The sequence below is a fragment of the Bubalus bubalis genome, chromosome X (genome assembly GCF_019923935.1).
Source record: "Bubalus bubalis isolate 160015118507 breed Murrah chromosome X, NDDB_SH_1, whole genome shotgun sequence".
NCBI classification, from domain to species: domain Eukaryota; kingdom Metazoa; phylum Chordata; class Mammalia; order Artiodactyla; family Bovidae; genus Bubalus; species Bubalus bubalis.
The window spans coordinates 106,347,480-106,365,571 of NC_059181.1; the positions used below are offsets into that span (position 1 = coordinate 106,347,480).

Consider the following 18,092-nt stretch of genomic DNA (forward strand, 5'->3'; position numbering starts at 1 on the left):
ATACCTAAATCAGATTGATTATATTTTCTGCAGCCAAAGATGCAGAAGTTCTATACAGTCAGCAAAAACAAGACGTGGAGCTGACTGTGGCTCAGATCATGAGCTCTTGATTGCAAAATCCCAGGCATACAGGTAGAATGGAAGGGAAGAATGTAGGGAAAGAATGGGAAGAAGAATGTAGTGAATGAATGTACAGGAAGAATGTAGGGAATACCAATAGGCCATTCAGGTATAACTTAAACCAAATCCCTTATGATTATACACTGGAGGTGATGAATAGATTCAAGTGATTAGATGTGGTAGAAAGAGTGCCTGAAGGACTATGGGCAGGGGTTCATAACATTGTACAGTAGGCAGTGACCAAAATTATCCCCCCAAAAGAGGAATGCAATCCCCCCAAAAGAAGAAGGCAAAGTGGTTGTCTGAGGAGGTTTTACAAACAACTGAGCAAAGAAGAGAATCAAAAGGCAAATGGGAAAGGGAAAGATATACCCAACTGAATGCAGAGTTCCAGAGAATAGCATGGAGAGATAAGGAAGACTTATTAAAAGAGCAATGCAAATAAATAGAGGAAAACCACAGACTGTGTGGATCACAGCATACTGTGGAAAATTCTTAAAGAGATGGGAAACCATACCAGATCACCTTACCTGTCTCCTGAGAAACCTGTATGCAGGTCAAGAAGCAACAGTTAGACTGGGACATGGAATAAAATACTGGTTCCATATTCAGAAAGGAGTACGACAAGGCTGTATATTGTCATCCTGCTTATTTATCTTATATGCAGAGCAGATGGTGACTGCAGCCATGAAATTAAAAGACGCTTACTCCTTGGAAAGAAAGTTATGGCCAACCTGGATAGCGTATTGAAAAGCAGAGACATTGCTTTGCCAACAAAGGTCTGTCTAGTCAAGGCTATGGTTTTTTCTGTGGTCATGTATGGATGTGAGAGTTGGACTGTGAAGAAGGCTGAGCGCTGAAGAATTGATGCTTTTGAACTGTGGTGTTGGAGAAGACTCTTGAGAGTCCCTTGGACTGCAAGGAGATCCAACCAGTCCATTCTGAAGATCAGCCCTGGGATTTCTTTGGAAGGAATGATGCTGAAACTGAGACTCCAGTACTTTGGCCACCTCATGTGAAGAGTTGACTTATTGGAAAAGACCCTGATGCTGGGAGGGATTGGGGGCAGGAGGAGAAGGGGACGCCAGAGGATGAGATGGCTGCATGGCATCACTGACTCAATGGACGTGAGTCTGGGTGAACTCCGGGAGTTGGTGATGGATAGGGAGGCCTGGCGTGCTGCAATTCATGGGGTTGCAAAGAGTCGGACATTACTGAGTGACTGAACTGAACTGATTCATGCCAAATGCTGAGCTGAATCAATCACAAGCTGGAATCAAGATTGCTGGGAGAAATGCCAACAACCTCAGATATGCAGATGATACCACTCTAATGTCATAAAGTGAAGAGGAACTAAAGAACCTCTTGAAGGTGAAAGAAGAGAGTGAAAGATCTGGCTTAAAACTCAACATTTAAAAACCTACATTCATGTCATCTGGTCCCATAACTTCATGGCAAATAGAAGGGGAAAATGTGGATGTAGTGATAGATTTTGTCCTCTGGGGCTCCAAAATCACTGTGTATGGTGACTGCAGCCATGAAATTAAAAGACGCTTGCTCCTTGGAAGAAAAGCTGATGACAAACCTAGACAGTGTGTTGAAAAGCAGAGAAATTGCTGACAAAGGTCTGTATAGACAAGGCTATGGTCTTCCCAGTGCTCACGTACAGTTGTGAGATCTTTACTGTAAATTTAGCAGAACACCAAAGAATTGATGCCTTCAGACTGTGGTGGTGGAAACTCCTGAAAGTCCCTTGGACAGCTCGGAGATCAAACCAGTAAGTCTTAAGGAAATCAATCCTGAATACTTGTTGGAAGAACTAATGTTGAAGCTCCAGTATTTTGTCATCTGATGGAACAGTCGACTCATTGGAAAAGCCCCTGATGCTTGGAAAGAGGGTAGAAGGAGAAGAGGACGTCAGAGGATATGTCTGGATGGCATCACCAATGCAATGGACATAAACTTGGGCAAACTTCAGGAGATGGTCGGGGCAGGGAGGCCTGTTGTGTGTCACTCCATGACTGGGTGACTGAACAACAACACAATGGTAATTCTATGTTTCTTTTATTGAGGAACTGCCTACCTCACTGATTTCCACAGTGGTCTGCCATTTTTGCATTCCCAACAAGCAGTGAATTAGGGTCCCAGTTTGTCCACATCTTCTCCAAAACTTGCTATTTTTTGTTTGTTTTGCTTGTAATAACCATTGTAGTGGGTGTGAAGTGGTATCTCATGGTGATTTTTATTTGCATTTCTTTAATGGCTAAATATCAATAACCTCAGATATGCAGATAACACCACCCTTATGGCAGAAAGTGAAGAACTAAAGAGCCTCTTGATGAAAGTGAAAGAAAAGAGTGAAAATGTTGGCTTAAAGCTCAACATTCAGAAAACTAAGATTATGGCATCTGGTCCCATCACTTCATGGCAAATATATGGGGAAACAATGAAAACAGTGGTTGACTTTATTTTGGGGGGCTCCAAAATCACTGCAGATGGTGATTGCAGCCATGAAATTAAAAAAGACTTACTCGCTGGAAGATAAGTTATGACCAACCTGGATAGCGTATTGAAAAGCAGAGACATTACTTTGCCAACAAAGGTATGTCTAGTCAAGGCTATGGTTTTTCCAGTGGTCATGTATGGATGTGAGAGTTGAACTATAAAGAAAGCTGAGTGCTCAAGAGTTGATGCTTTTGAAGTGTGGTGTTGGAGAAGACTCTTGAGAGTCCCTTGGACTGCAAGGAGATCCAACCAGTCCATCCTAAAGGAGATCAGTCCTGGGTGTTCACTGGAAGGACTGATGTTGAAGCTGAAACTCCAATACTTTGGCCACATCATGTGAAGAGCTGACTCATTTGAAAAGATTCTGATGCTGGGAGGGACTGAGGGCAGGAGGAGAAGGAGACGACAGAGGATGAGATGGCTGGATGGCACCACTGACTCAATGGGCATGGGTTTGGGTGGACTCTGGGAGTTGGTGATGGACAGGGAGGCCTGGTGTGTTGTGGTTCATGAGGTCGCAGAGTTGGACATGACTGAGCGACTGAGCGGAACTGAATGGCTAAAGATATTGAGCATCTTTTCTTGTGCTTCTTGGACATTTGCACATCTGCTTTGGAGGAAGGCCTATTCAAGTCCTTTGCCTGTTGTTTAATTAGGTTGCTTATCTTTTTATCATTAACTGGTAACGGTTCTTTATGCATGCTGGAAAGTACACCCTTATCAGATTTGCAAATGTTTCTCCCATTGTGTGGATTGTCCTTTCAATTTCTTTTATTTTTAAGCCAGACAGAAAGGAGAAATATTGTATGACATCCCTTATAGGTGGGATCTAAAAAGAAATGACACAAACGAACTTACTTTTAAACAGAAAGAGACTCACAGACTTAGAAAATTAACTTATGGTTGCCAAAGGGAAGGGATAGTCAGGGACTTTGGGAAGGTCATTTACACACCGTTATATTTAAAATGGATCAGTAATAAGGACCAATGCATAGCACAGGGAACTCTGCTCAATGTCATGTGGCAACCTGGATAAGAGGGGAGTTTGGGGGAAAATGGATACATGTATATGTATGGCTGAGTTCCTTTATTGTTCACCTGAAACTACCACACAATTGTTACTCAGTTATATTCCAATACAAAGTAAAAAGTTTAAACTTTGGGTAAAAAAAAAAGTTAAAAACAGATTTTTCTATTTTTCATACCCTCTCCTGATTTTCCCTCTTTTTTCCGAGTTTTTTCTATATCTACATTGTTAGTATATAGAGATATTACATACTACACACTATCTACTTTATAACCATAATTTAGCCTCAGATCTTAATTGTAATTTTTCTTTATTTACTTTTAATTGGAGAATTGCTTTACAATGTTGCATTGGCTTCTGCCATACATCAACATGAATCAGCCATAAGTATACATATGTCCCCTCCCTCTTGATCCTCTGATCGTCCTTCCCACTTCCCACTCCATCTCATCCCTCTAGGTTGTACAGAGCACCAGATTTGAGCTCCCTTTGATATACAGTAAATTTCCACTGGCTATCTGTTTTACATGTGGTAATGTACATATTTCTATGCTACTATCTCAATTCATCCCACCCTCTCCTTCCCCCACTGTGTACACAAGTCTGTTCTCTATGTCCGCATCTCCATTTGTCGTTGTTCAGTCACTCAGTGGTGCCCCACTCTTTGCGGCCCCATGAACTGCAGCACAACAGGCTTCCCTGTCCTTCACCATATCCTGGAGTTTGCTCCAACTCATGTCCATTGAGTCGGTGATGCCATCCAACCATCTCATCTCTGTCATCCCCTTCTTCTCCTGCCTTCAATCTTTCCCAGCATCAGGGTCTTTTCCAATGAGTCAGACCTTTGCATCAGGTGGCCAAAACACTGGAGTTTCAGCTTCAGCATCAGTGCTTCCACTGAATATTCAGGGTTCATTTCCTTTAGGATTGACTGGTTGGATCTCCTTGCAGTCCAAGGGACTCTCAAGAGTCTTCTCTAACACCACAGTTCAATGGCATCAATTCTTCGGTGCTCAGCTTTCTTTATAGTCCAACTCTCACATCCATACATGACTAGCGGAAAAACCATAGATTGACTAGATAGAACTTTGTTGGCAAAGTAATATCTCGCTTTTTAATACACCATATAGGTTTGTTCTAGATTTTCTTCCAAGGAGCAAGAGTCTTTTAATTTCTTGGCTGCACCGTGAAAATATAGCAGTCACCATCTGCAATGATTTTGGAGTCCAAGAAAATAAAGCTTGTCACTGTTTCCATTGTTTCCCCATCTATTTGCCATGAAGTGATGGGACTGGCTGCTATGATCTTAGTTTTTTGAATGAAAAAACTGGAGATCCTCTGTCCCTGCAGCAGGTCACTGCTGACTCATGCTTCTGCAGGAGACCCTCAGACACTAAGGCAGTTCTGGCTCAGTCTCTTGTGAGGGTCACTGCTCCTTTCCCTTAGTCCTGGTGCATCTTTATTGCTGCCCTGCAAATAGGCTCATCAGTACCATCTTTCTAGATTCCATATGCATGCATTAATATATAATATTTATTTTTCTCTTTCTGATTTACTTCATTGTGTAATAGTCTCTGGTTCATCCATCTCATTAGGACTGACTCAAATGTGTTCTTTTTAATGGCTGAGTAATATTCCATTGTATATATGTACCACAACTTCTTTATCTGTTCATCTGTTAATAGACATCTAGGTTGCTTCCATGTCCTAGTTATTGTAAATAGTGCTGCAATTCACATTGGGGTACATGAATTTCTTTCAATTATGGTTCTCAATTTCTAGATAGAATTCTCTGATGCACCAAAGTTTTTGATTTGGATAGTGTCCAATTTATTTTTTTTTGTGCTTGTGTTTTTGCTGTCATATTTAAGTAACCATTGCCTAATTCAAAGTCATGGAGATTTACAGGTTTTATTACAAACATTTTATAGTTTCAGCCCTTTACATTTCAGTCTGTGATCCATTTAGTGTTAATTTTCTTTTACATAATGTGGGATTAGGGGTCCAAATTAATTCTTTTGTTTATGGATATCCTCTCATCTCACCAGCATTTTTTGAGGAGTTTAGTCATTCCTCCACTGAATGATCTTGGCACCCTTATTGAAAATCAACTATTTATAGACACATGGATTTATTTTTGATTCGAAATCCTGAAACATTGGCCTATATGACTGCCATTATGTCAGCACCACATTTTTTAGAATTGGTATAGTCTTGTTGGAAGTTCTTAAATTAGGAAGTGTGTGTTCTCCAACTTTGTTCTTCTTTCTCAGGATTGTTTTGGCTATCTGTCTTCCTTGCATTTCCATATGAATTTTAGGATCAGCTTTTCAGTTTTTACAAATAAGCCAGGTTAGATTCTAACAGGCATAGGACTGAATCTGTATATTGCCTGTGGGATTATGGCCATCTTAACAATGTTTTATGTTCATCCACTTACATGGGATGGGTTTACATTTCCTTCGGGTCTCTTTCATTTCTTTCAGCAACATTTTGCAGTTCTTAGAGTACAAGACTTGCACATTTTCTGTTAAATTTATTTCTCAGTATTTTATTACTTTTGACAATACTGTAAAATGAATTACTTTCCTAAACTCATTTTTAGTTGTTCATTTCTAGCATATAGAAAGAAGCATAATTGATTATTGCACATTGGTCTTGGATTCTGCAACTTTGCTGAGTTCATTGCATATTTGAATAGGTTGTTGTGGCTTTTTGGTGGATTCTTTATTGTTTTATGTATAAAATAGAGATAGTTTTCCTCATTCCTTTCTAGTCTGGATCCCTTTATTTTTCCTGCCTAATTATCCTGACTAGAGCTTTGAATACAATATTGAATAGAAGTGACAATAACAGACATCCTTGTCTTGTTCCTGATGCTAGAGGGAAGCCATCTACTCTTTTACCATTAAGTATGATGCTATCTTGGAGAAGGCAATGGCACCCCACTCCAGTACTCTTGCCTGGAAAATCCCATGGGCAGAGGAGCCTGGTAGGCTGCAGTCCATGGGGCCACTAAGAGTCAGACATGACTGAGCGACTTCACTTTCACTTTTCACTTTCATGCATTGGAGAAGGAAATGGCAACCCACTCCAGTGTTCTTGCCTGGAGAATCCCAGGGATGGAGGAGCCTGGTGGGCTGCCATCTATGGGGTCGCACAGAGTTGAACACGACTGAAGCGACTTAGCAGTAGCAGCATGATGCTATCTGTGATTTTTCCATCAGGTGCTCTCTATCAGGTTGAGGAAATTCCCTTCTATTCCTATTTTGTTGAATTCATTTTTATGAAACGGGTGTTGGATTTTGTTGAATTCATTTTTATGCAACTAGTGTTGGATTTTGTCAAATGCCCTCCCTGCCCCCACACACATCAATGAGATGATCATGAACGCCTTCTTCACATTCTATAAATATGGTGTATTACATTGATTTCCATGTGTTGAACCAACATTATATTCACCCAATAAATCTCACTTGATCATCATGTATGTGCTGTGCTGTGCTTAGTCACTCAGTTGTGCCCAACTTTGTGCAACCCCATGGACTGTGGCCTGTCCAGCTCATAGGTCCATGGGGTTTCTCCAGGCAAGAATACTGGAATGGGTTGCCATGCCCTCCTCCAGTGTATCTTCCCAACCCAAGGATCAAACCCAGATCTCCCGTATTGCAGGTGGATTCTTTACCATCTGAGCCACCAATTCTGATTCTTTTCTTTCACCACCTGAGAAGTGTCGTGCCAGTTCCTTCTGGCCTCAGTGGTTTCTGATGTGAAATCCATGTAACTCTGTTTTCCTCATACGTGGAAGATATTGTTTCTCTCTTGCTGCTTTTAAGACTTTTTTCTAGGCCTTTAGTTTTCAGAAGTTTGACGGTAGTATATCTTGATGTGGATTTCTTTGGGCTTATTCTATTTAGGATTCACTCAACTTCTTCAATCTGTAGGTTTATGTCTTTTGCCACACAGAAAATTTTCAGCCATTTTTTTCTTTGAATACTTTCCAGTCCCACCTTCTTTCTCTTGTCCTCTAGCACACCAATGAGAAAAATCTCAACCCTTTTGTTATATGCCCACAGGTCCCCAAGGCTCTGTTTATTTTTTCCCTCACTCATTTGGGTCCCAGCCACATGTTGTGACCAGCCCTGTATGGTTCGTGGTCTTAATGTAGTTCTATTTTCAAAGGCTTTGCAATGCTATTTGGTTTGGATTCTTTCCCGTTATAGTTTATTGCAAGATATGGAATATAGTTCCCCATGCAGTTAGTAAGCTCATATATGGTAGTATGTATCTGTTAATCTCATACTTTCAACTTATTCCTCCTCCCTTTCCCCTTTGGTAACCATAATTTTGTTTTCTATGTAATTCTGTTTCTGTTTTGTAAATAAGTTCTTTTTTTTTTTTTTTTTAGATTCCTCATATAAGTGATATCATATACTTGTTCTGGAGAACAGAAAAATGGAGTCTTTGCCAGCAGAGCAAAGTAGATACTCTACACTATTACCATAATGATTTAGACTAGATGTCTTGTGAGTGGGGGACAGATTGTAACAGATGTGGAGGATTTTATAATTATAGTAAAGGGCTTCCCAGGTGGTAAATGATCCACCTGCCAGTGCAGGATACATAAGATATGTGAGTTTGTTCCTGGGTCAGGAAGATTCCCTGGAGGAGAGCATGGCAACGTACTCCAGTATTCCTGGAGAACCCCATGGATAGAGGAGCCTGGTGGGCTACAGTCCATGGGGTTGCAAAGACTCAGACACCACTTAGTGACTAAACAACAACAAATACTCTTTAATACATGAACTTAATCATCAATCCTTTGACTTAAGAGGAAAACACTTTTCATGGAAGACCCCTAAGGATTCCTATGTAGTACAATTAAAATGCAGAAATATTTGAGAACATAGTTTTGTGTCCTGGATGGGTCAATAAAATAATGTATAAATTGTTAAATGTGAACTAAGAACTTTCTGTAAATATCAGATTAGGCTCTATTCCCTGTCATAGAATACTGACTTTGATTTGTGACTTCTATCCTCACTAATAATGCTTTTTTCCTCTTACATACATCCTAGCCTGGATTGTCTTACATCATTCTATAGCAGTCAATGTGGTTATTGTACAACTTCATTTTCAATGAAAGCCAAGAGAAAATAAATCTCACACCTATCCTTCTGTCTCTTTTTCCCTCTCTCTCTCCACATATAAAGGAAAATCATTAAAAATAAATAACAAAGTATACGTAACCCAGTCAAATCTTGGCAGTTGATATGTATAATATTTTAAGACAGAAAAACAGAGCAGTAGAAATGGAGGAAAATATTGCATCCTAAATTCCTTCAAAAATTAAAATGCAAGTTTGGATAGTAATCTCCACTTACTGTTTTGTGTGCATGTGGGCATGCACATGTATGTGTGTATGTATGTGCATATGTGAATTATCATATGGAACCTCAGAAATCTCTAAAACCTTTGTGCAATTATCCCTCACAGAATTACCAAACTGATGGGTTTGTTCCACAGGAACTATTGTGATTTCTTAGTTTTACTCCTCGAGAGATGATTTAGGAGAGATAATTCTTCTCACAAGATAAAATACTAAAATAAAATTCCTACAATATCTATAGTTCTAGGAGACCACAGAGAAAAATTTAAGGTTTCAGTTAAACCAAGGGGTCCCTAACCAGGTGAGGAACCAGGCCACACAGCAGCAGGTGAGCAGTGGGTGAGTGAGCAAAACTTCCTATTTACAGCCTTTCCTCATTGTTGTACTTGAATTGTCTCGAAACCACACACCCGCCCCACTCCCGCCACCCTGGCCCAGTTCTTGGAAAAATTGTCTTCCATGAAACCAGCCCCTGGTGCCAAAAAGCTTGGGGACTGCTGCTCTGGGCCACTGGTTCTCAAAAGTGTAGTCTAAAGACACCTGGAACGGTCCCTGAGATTCTTTTAGTGGGTCTATGTATTATCAATAAAATATTTTTAATAACAATATTAAGATGATATTGCCTTTTCCATTTAATTATCTAATGAACATACAGAAGACTTTTCCAGAGGCTATATGACATGTGATAAAGTCATCTCTCTGATGGATGTATGCTTTTTTATTCTTAAATTTTAAATATTTCTAAGTCTTCATATCTAATATAATTAGTAACAATAGATATAACCCACATCTAAGCACCTTTTGGTGTCCTCAATAACGTTTATGTGTTTGGATGTCTTAAGACCAAAAAATGTTGCAAATTTCTGCTCTAGTTAGACTGTGTTATTCCTATAATGTTCTTCTTTCTGACAGATCCTGTTGAAACAAATTTTTATGTAGTGACTATTACTGATTCTCGTCAATGTGATGATTATATTTCTGAAGAAGATTGACCAAAATTACATCAAAAGATCTAAAAACCAAATGAGTCCATGTTGTAACTTGGGGAAGAGAGATACCATACGAAATGGCCTATCTCTAAGGTTTTCCTTACTAGAAAAAGGGGAGGCTTTAGTTTCATGTGATGACATGAGGAGACAATTTGAAGTCGGTATCGACATAATATTATTCTGCTGATATGAAATGAAATTCCGATAGCCAGGGTGTCAGGTATGTTCATAATCTCAATGCCATCAATTTTAAGCCTGAAGGCCCAAGAGACGAGCAGTGTTTAATACATCATCCCTTGTTAAATAGCAGCCACAGAGTTGGCGGTAGCCTGTGAAGGATTCCCTGCCATGTAGGACACGCCAGTTGTCTATAAATAGTACCTGTGAATGGGGAAAAAAAAAGAGAAAGGAAAAATACTCAGAACAAGCACGGACCACAGGAATCATAAATCAGAAGAGATCATTTAAAATAAAAACTTTAGGTTGTTCTCTGATTACATTAAATGAGATTTTTTTTTTCTTTTAAGTAAACATTTGACTCCAGTACTCTTGCCTAGAAAATTCCATGGATGGAGGAGCCTGGTGGGCTATAGTCTATGGAGTCACAAAGAGTCAGACACGACTGAGTGGCTTCACTTTCTTTCTTTCTTTAAACATTTGACAACTAGGAAGTGCATAGCTCTGTATTAGGCTAAATGGAAATAACAAAGGCAACAGTAGGTAACAGGCCCTGTATCTGAGGAGGTTATATTTCTTGAGTAATTATTCTTTTATCAAAGCAAACCAGATCATTGGTTTCTTTTGTTCTTTTCTTTTAATTCTCTCTCTCAAAGAGTTAAACTGTTTCACTGTCTTACACTAAGCTAGAGATATTCTTTATCCAGAGGAAATAGGAAGAGCAAAAAAAAAAAAAAAAAAAAAAAAAAGGAATCATGAAGCCAGATGGACTCTTAGGGACTATCAAGTTCAACTCCCTCATCATACAAATAGAATCATTGATGGGTAGATACTTGGGGGAGCCTGCTTCTGGGTCATTCGGTAAGTGAGTGGTAGGACTAGGGCCAACACCCAGGACTCTCTTCTTTTTTTTCCTTTGTAACATTTTGACTCACATATTCCATAAGTCCTCATTCTTCACTGCTTAAGTGACATCTATTGAGCTTGGCACCCACCTTGCCAGGCTTGAGTTTGACCCAAAACTCATTCTCAGGCCTCCTCAACTCTCTGGTTAGAGTCCGGTGTGCTGTATACCAACGATGGACAACGTCATAAGGTACAGTATTTATGACAGCCCGGTCATAGTTGTTGTACCTAAGGTGAAATTGTGAGAAAGAAAGATTTTCTCCAAAACATGTTAAAACATCTGTTGCTGATGGGGCAATTTTATATAAGGCTTTCCCTATATTCATTAGTTGTCCCATGATGATGTGGCAATAATAAGCTAATGTTCTCTCAAGACTATATGATTTTAGAGAAGAGTTCCATTGCCTGTTGGCCATATTTTTTTTCCTTTGAAAAATCTGAGGGTAGGGGATAGAAGAAAGTTCTAGCTGGTTTCTACTATCTTAGAATATTATGTTTTGTTTGTTTCAATATATTTTTTGGCCATGCCACATGGTATGTCTCTCACCTCATCCAAGGATAACTGTTATACCATCATGACTTCTGTAATCACAGGTTAGTTTTGCTTATTTATAAAACTTTATATAAATGGAATACTATAGTATGTACTCTTTTGTGTCTGGCTTCTTTCATTTAATGTTATATTTATAAGATTTATCATTATTGTACCACATGTAAATAGTTCATCCTTCATGTTGAACAGAATTTTATTGTGGGACTATACCACAATGTATTCATCCATTCAAGGTTTCCCTTGTGGCTCAGCTAATAAAGAATCTGCCTGCAGTGTGGGAGACCTGGGTTCGATCCCTGGCTTGGGAAGATCCTCTGGAGAAGGGAACAGCTACCCACTCCAGTATTCTGGCCTGGAGAATTCCATGGGCTGTATAATCCATGGGATCACAAAGAGTTGGACACGACTGAGGGACTTTTGGACATGACTGAGGGACTTTCACCCATTCATCCATTCTATTGATAGATGTGTAAGTAATTTCCAGTTTGTAACTATTACAAATAGTGCTGGAGGTTCTGGTCCATGATAGAAACAAATCTACAGTTACACAGAGAACAATTCCCTATGAAAGAAATCTGGAAACTGAGTAACTCCTACATATTGGTGAATGAGAAATAAAAACATATCAAAATGGATAGCAAAGGCTGAGACAACTCAATAATGAAAAGACAATCCAGTGAAAAAGTGGGCAAAAATCTAACTAGTTACTTAGCAAAAGAAGATATATGAATGGCCAATATGCACATGGAAATAAGCTCAACATCATCAGTCACCAAAAAATACACAGTAGAACACCAAGGAGATATCCAATATAATGGCTATAATTAATGACTGAAAACACCAAGTATTAGCAAGGATGTGGAGAAGATACAACTTTTGTACATTGTTGACAACTGTAAAATGGAACACATTAGTAGTTGCTAATGAAACTAAAAAGTCACGTACTCTATGATCCAGCGGTTCCACTCTTAGGTATTTATATGTGTGAAATGAAAACACATATCTACAAAGATAGTTTTACATGAACATTGATGGCAGCTTTATTCATAATAATCCCAAACAGGAAACAGCCCAGGTGTTTATTCATAAAAGAATGGATTTGTTCCAGGATGTGAGTTTCTAGAACAGGCAAAACAAATCTATGGTGGTAAAAAATAAAAACAGATGTTTCCTCTGTGTGTGTGTGTAGGGTTGGGATGAAAAGGGGTATAAAGGTACTTTCTGTAGTGATGGTAATAGTGTATATCTTGATAGGCATTTGGGTTACATAGGTGTACGCAGTTTTAAAAACTCAGCAAGTGTATATTCAGTATTTATACCAACATTGTATGTATATACATTGTATGTATATTTTATATCAAAATTAAACATCTGTGAACAAATAGTGAATGTTAGACTTAAAGTTATAAATGTTGAAGTATATTGGGAGACATATACCTTCAATGTTCTGTGCAATGTATCAAAAATAAGATTAATTTATAAACAGAAGGATAGAAAGGTAGATATATAGGTAATAAAGCAAGTATGTGCTGTGCTGTGCTGTGCTTAGTCGCTCAGTCATGTTCGACTCTTTGCAACCCCATGGACTGTAGCCTGCCAGGTTCCTCTGTCCATGGGGATTCTCCAGGCAAGAATACTGGAGTGGGTAGCCTATCCCTCCTCTAGGGGATCTTCCCCACCCAGGAATCGAGCTGGGGTCTCCTGCATTGCAGGTGGATTCTTTACCAGCTGAGCTACCAGGGAAGCCCAAAGCAAGTATAGTAATATCTTAATGGTAGAATCTCGGTGGTAGGTATACAAGTTTTCCTTGTAAATGCTTTCAACTTTTTTGTATTTAAAAGTTTCATAATAAAATGTTGGGGAAAATATTGAGCACCTACTCATTGTTCTAGGCAATTGAGATAGAAGAGATGACGGAGGGAGAGTTTTCCAGTGGGCACTTATCCCAGGGAAGTGATTTAGGATTTATGTAGTTCCTACTACAATACAGGGGCAACAATTTATTTTTATCTTCACAATTGTGTGTGAAGGAGCAGGCTTGAAATGAGTGGAGATGAAAAGCTCAGTTTTGGATATGATGTGCTTTATGACTGTATAAGATACTAGGTGGTAATATACACAGGTCAGGAGAAATGCATAAATCTGGACAAGAGTCAAATGTTGTGGTTATCATGCCTTTAGGCACCCTAGCTGCTTGATCACTGAGCACAATTTAATAACTGGCTTTTTTTTTTTTTAAGTGTTTTCATTTTTAAATGCCATGTGAAATATCTGCCCCTCCAATCTAGTGTTCCTTGGCTGTTGGCCTATTTATTATTCCATGGGAATTTTAACAAGAATAGAAATTGTACTAATAAAAAGCTATGGAATACCAATATTAAAATGTGACAGATATAGGATCTTAGGAATTTTCATTACATTAGAAAACTAATATCTGGCAAATATATTACATTGAGGGATAGTTCTTTGGTACTCACCTGATCAAATAGAGCTCTTTATTCCATGGGTATATATTTAAGACTGGCCCAACCCCAATCATGTGGTTTTGACATTCTCCAACATTTTCAATATATTCATGCTTCAATGGCACTTTACTGAGGAGTTCAAATTCCTCAGGTGCCTTTTTAAGTACTTGTTCTGCTGCATAGAATCCATCAACTAGCAGTGTCCTGCCACCTGTTCCTTCATGCTTAAGACAGTGAAACACTTGAATGCTAAAGAAAGGAAAAATTAAATTACTCTGTTCAGTGGAGAAAAGAGAATACATAAAACTTTTAGAAAAAAATATATAAAATGATTACTGATTCTACTTGTGTCATTTTCTTTTCATTAAGAAATAAATCTCATTTCCCAATTGTCTTCCAGTTGTACTTTTTTGTGTACTTTGCCATATTAATGTCACTAAGGTTTCCTTCTAAACATATTTAACATGTACTGAAACCTATATGTGTCAGACTTGGGCAACACAGGCATGGATAAGATATAGTCTCTCTTTTAAAGAAGCCCATAGTCTATCTAGAAGAATGAACCAAGTAAGTACCGATAAAATATGATAGGCACTATAATAAAGTTGTATACAAAACAGTGGAGCCACAAAAAGAGGAAATTATTGTAGTGGAATGTTGTATAGATAAATTTTTTGAGATGTGGATGAGAATGATTTTGCTTAGTTTTAAAGAATGAGCAAGGCTTGGGCTGGAATGAGACTGAGGTGAGGAGAGGGCATTTCAGGCAGGAAAAAGGTATGACCAAACATATCAATGTAGAACAGCAAGGTATATTCAAGGAAGAGAGTGATAAGTTCCTGTTGGCTTAGCACAGAGAATCACAGGATTTTAAACTAAGATGCGAGATTAACTGGTGAGAAGCAAGATGACAAAAACATGAAAAACAACGTGGATAACTGAAACTGGAGAGAAAAATACTGAGAACTTGAGCTTATAGAAAAGAGGACACATCTAAGAAATAAATGATTAGATGTGGAGGATGAAGAATAGGCAAAAATCTAGAATGACTGTAGGTTTTTCCCCTGGGCAACTTGACAAGTAATAATGCCCATTTGCCAAGAGAATGAGGCAGATGCATAATTCGATGGTAATAAGGGGCTGTGAAGGGTTGAGGAAGTCGTTCAGTTTAGGGACATTTTGAAATAATTAAGTTACATATGACTGAAAAATTAATAGGAAAAGGCAAGTCAATTATTAATGGACTGGAAACCTAAAGTAATAATTTCAAATTAACAAGGGAAAAATAAAATCAATAGTAATTTAAGGAAAAAAGCAAAAGTAAGGAAAAGTAAACAACGAAGTAAAATAAGTGATAAACATAAATAAAGGTAGAAGGAATAAAATCAAGGAGAATGTAGGGTAAATACAATTAAAATGAATAAGGTCAGTCCTGGCTATGTTGAGCTTTCTGCAAAATTTCTAGGTTAGGATTATTTAGTAGCCAGTGGAAGATGTTTATCTTAGAAGAGAGGTAGATTTTGTAGCTATCTGTGAAGTGAAGTGAAGTCACTCAGTCGTGTCTGACTCTTTGCGACCCCATGGACTGTAGCCCACCAGGCTCCTCTGTCCATGGGTTTTCCAGGCAAGAGTACTGGAGTGAGTTGCTGTTTCCTTCTCCAGGAGATCTTCCTGACACAGGGATTGAACCCAGGTCTCCTGCATTTTAGGCAAATGCTTTACTGTCTGAGCCACCAGGGAAGTCCTGTCTGTAGCTATCTGTAGGTGATGGCTAAAGCCAAGAGCATAGCAGTCATTTGGAGAGATAATTTCAAGCAAGAAAAGAAGGAGAAGGAGAAAATTTTGAGGAACAATATTTATGACACAGATAAAAGAAAATAAGCCAGCATAGGAGACTGAGGAAAACTGACTATAGATGTAGAAGGAAAACTAGAAAAGAAAGGCTATTCAAGAAGAGGTAGAGGTTAATGGCCCCAGGATTCCAATGAGATAAAGACTGAAAGGTACACACTGGGGATGGCAATAAGTTACTTGCTGGTGACTTTGGAGAGAGTAATTTTAATTGAGAGGGGGTTGGATAAACTAGCTGACTACAGGTTTGAAGAGTGAATAAGAAGTGAGAATGAAAAAATACCAAATGTAGATAATTATTTTAATAAGTCTAGCTGTAAGGGTGAGGAATAAGAGGTGGGGCTGTAAGTAGAGGAAGACAGAGTCAAAGGAAGTGTACAAAAATAGAGATTTAAGAACTGAGAAGTTGATAGGCAGGAGAAATCCCCAAGGAGGTTGGAAAGAATGAGATCCTGAGCAAAGGTAACTTTAGAAAGCATAAGGCATAAAACGATGATGATGATGATGACAATGGCTAAAATGATAAGAACAATAACCAGCATTTATTGAACACCTCATATGTTCCAGAAAGTATCCAAGTGCTTTAAATATATCATGTAACTTAATCCCTGTGTGTGTGCTAAGCCGCTTCAGTGGTGTCTGACTCTTTGTGACCCCATGGGCTGTAGCCTGCCAGGCTTCCCTATCTATGGGATTCTCCAGGCAAGAATACTGGAGTGGGTTGCCATTCTTTCCTCCAGGGAATCTTCCCGACCCAGGGATCGAACCCATGGCTCTTACGTCTCCGGCATTGACAGGTGAGTTCTTTATCACTAGGGCCACCTGGAAGCGCAACTTAATCCCTAAGCAATACTAATTGGCAGGTTTTATTACTAGTCCCATTCTACAGATGAAAAAACTGAGGTACTGAGAGGTTCTTTTCCAAGATCACAAAGCTAATGTATATTCCAGCTGGGATGCAAATCCAGGTCTGGTTGATGCCATAGCCTGAACTCAACCACTCTCACTGTACTGCTAATGTCTTGGCTCTCCCCATTGACTAGAAAGGGTTAAATTAAAGGCACAGCTAACTGTGTATCTACAGTAGTGGTCAGAGAGAAAAGAGCTAGTCAATATTTGAACCTCAACACCTGTCCAACTGTTTCTCATCCCATTTCCTCATATTCTTCTTTCTGTGTCCCAGAGAATGAGAATGCAGGGCTGTGGGTGGTTTTGTATATTGATAACATTGAGCCAGACATCTAAAACACGTTTTATTCTACCTTTTCTGAAGCAAACATTCTTAGGTTCCAATCCTCAAAGGAAATCGGAGTAACTACAATCAACTGGATATTATCATCCTCTCGTATTGTCTTTATGAATTCATGTGTGCATGTGTGCTAAGTCATTTCAGTCATGTCTGACTCTGTGTGACCCCATGGACTGTTGCCCACCAGGCTCCTCTGTCCATGGGGTTTTCCAGGTAGGAATACTGGACTGGGTTTCCATGCTCTCCTCCAGGGCATCTTCCCAACCCAGGGATTGAACTTGTATCTCTTATGTCTCCTACATTGGCAGGTACATTCTTTACCACTAGTGCCACCTGGAAAGCCCTTTTGAATTCATACTTATGCATGTTTTACTCATATATTTGTGCCTTGGGTTCATTATCTATATGTAGAAGATCAAAAAACAACAGCAATAGCAGTAACAAAATAACCACAGAGGTACCTCTAATAAGTGGCAAATGGTAGGAAAGTTAAGTATGGTATCTATCATATCAAGTAATTACCATTTCTTCTCTGTGATGAGAAAGATCTAGTCTCTGTTAGCTACTAGTGGTGATCATACTGCAGTACATAACTGTATCAAATCAACACAAGTACACCTCATATTTGTAAAATGTTATACATCAATTATATCTCAATAAACATGGAAAAAAAGTATGGCGTATATTATCTTTGGCTCAATAGCTACTGAGTCACACAAGAAGGTTATTTTTTGACCAAGAAGAAATAAAAAAGAGTCAATATATAGTGAATAATGCAACAAATGAGATCAAAAACACTCTGGGAACCAACAGTAGAATAACGGAGGCAGAAGATAGGATAAACGAGGTAGAAAATAGAAT

At 38.8% G+C, this 18,092-nt stretch overlaps 1 protein-coding gene across 2 annotated transcripts in view; it reads right to left on the reverse strand.

The window, feature by feature from the left end:
- Positions 1–8,418: 8,418 nt before the first annotated feature.
- The window catches only part of TMLHE (trimethyllysine hydroxylase, epsilon), a 61,587-nt gene continuing 51,913 nt past the window's right edge, over positions 8,419–18,092 (reverse strand). For both annotated transcript variants that reach the window (XM_044937574.2, XM_025277249.3), the window contains 3 exons: positions 14,144–14,380; positions 11,203–11,341; positions 8,419–10,411 (listed from right to left, as the gene is read on the reverse strand). In XM_044937574.2, coding sequence (XP_044793509.1) covers positions 10,280–10,411; positions 11,203–11,341; positions 14,144–14,380 — 508 coding nt within the window. In that variant the 3' untranslated portion in view covers positions 8,419–10,279. The remainder of the gene's footprint in view (positions 10,412–11,202; positions 11,342–14,143; positions 14,381–18,092) is intronic.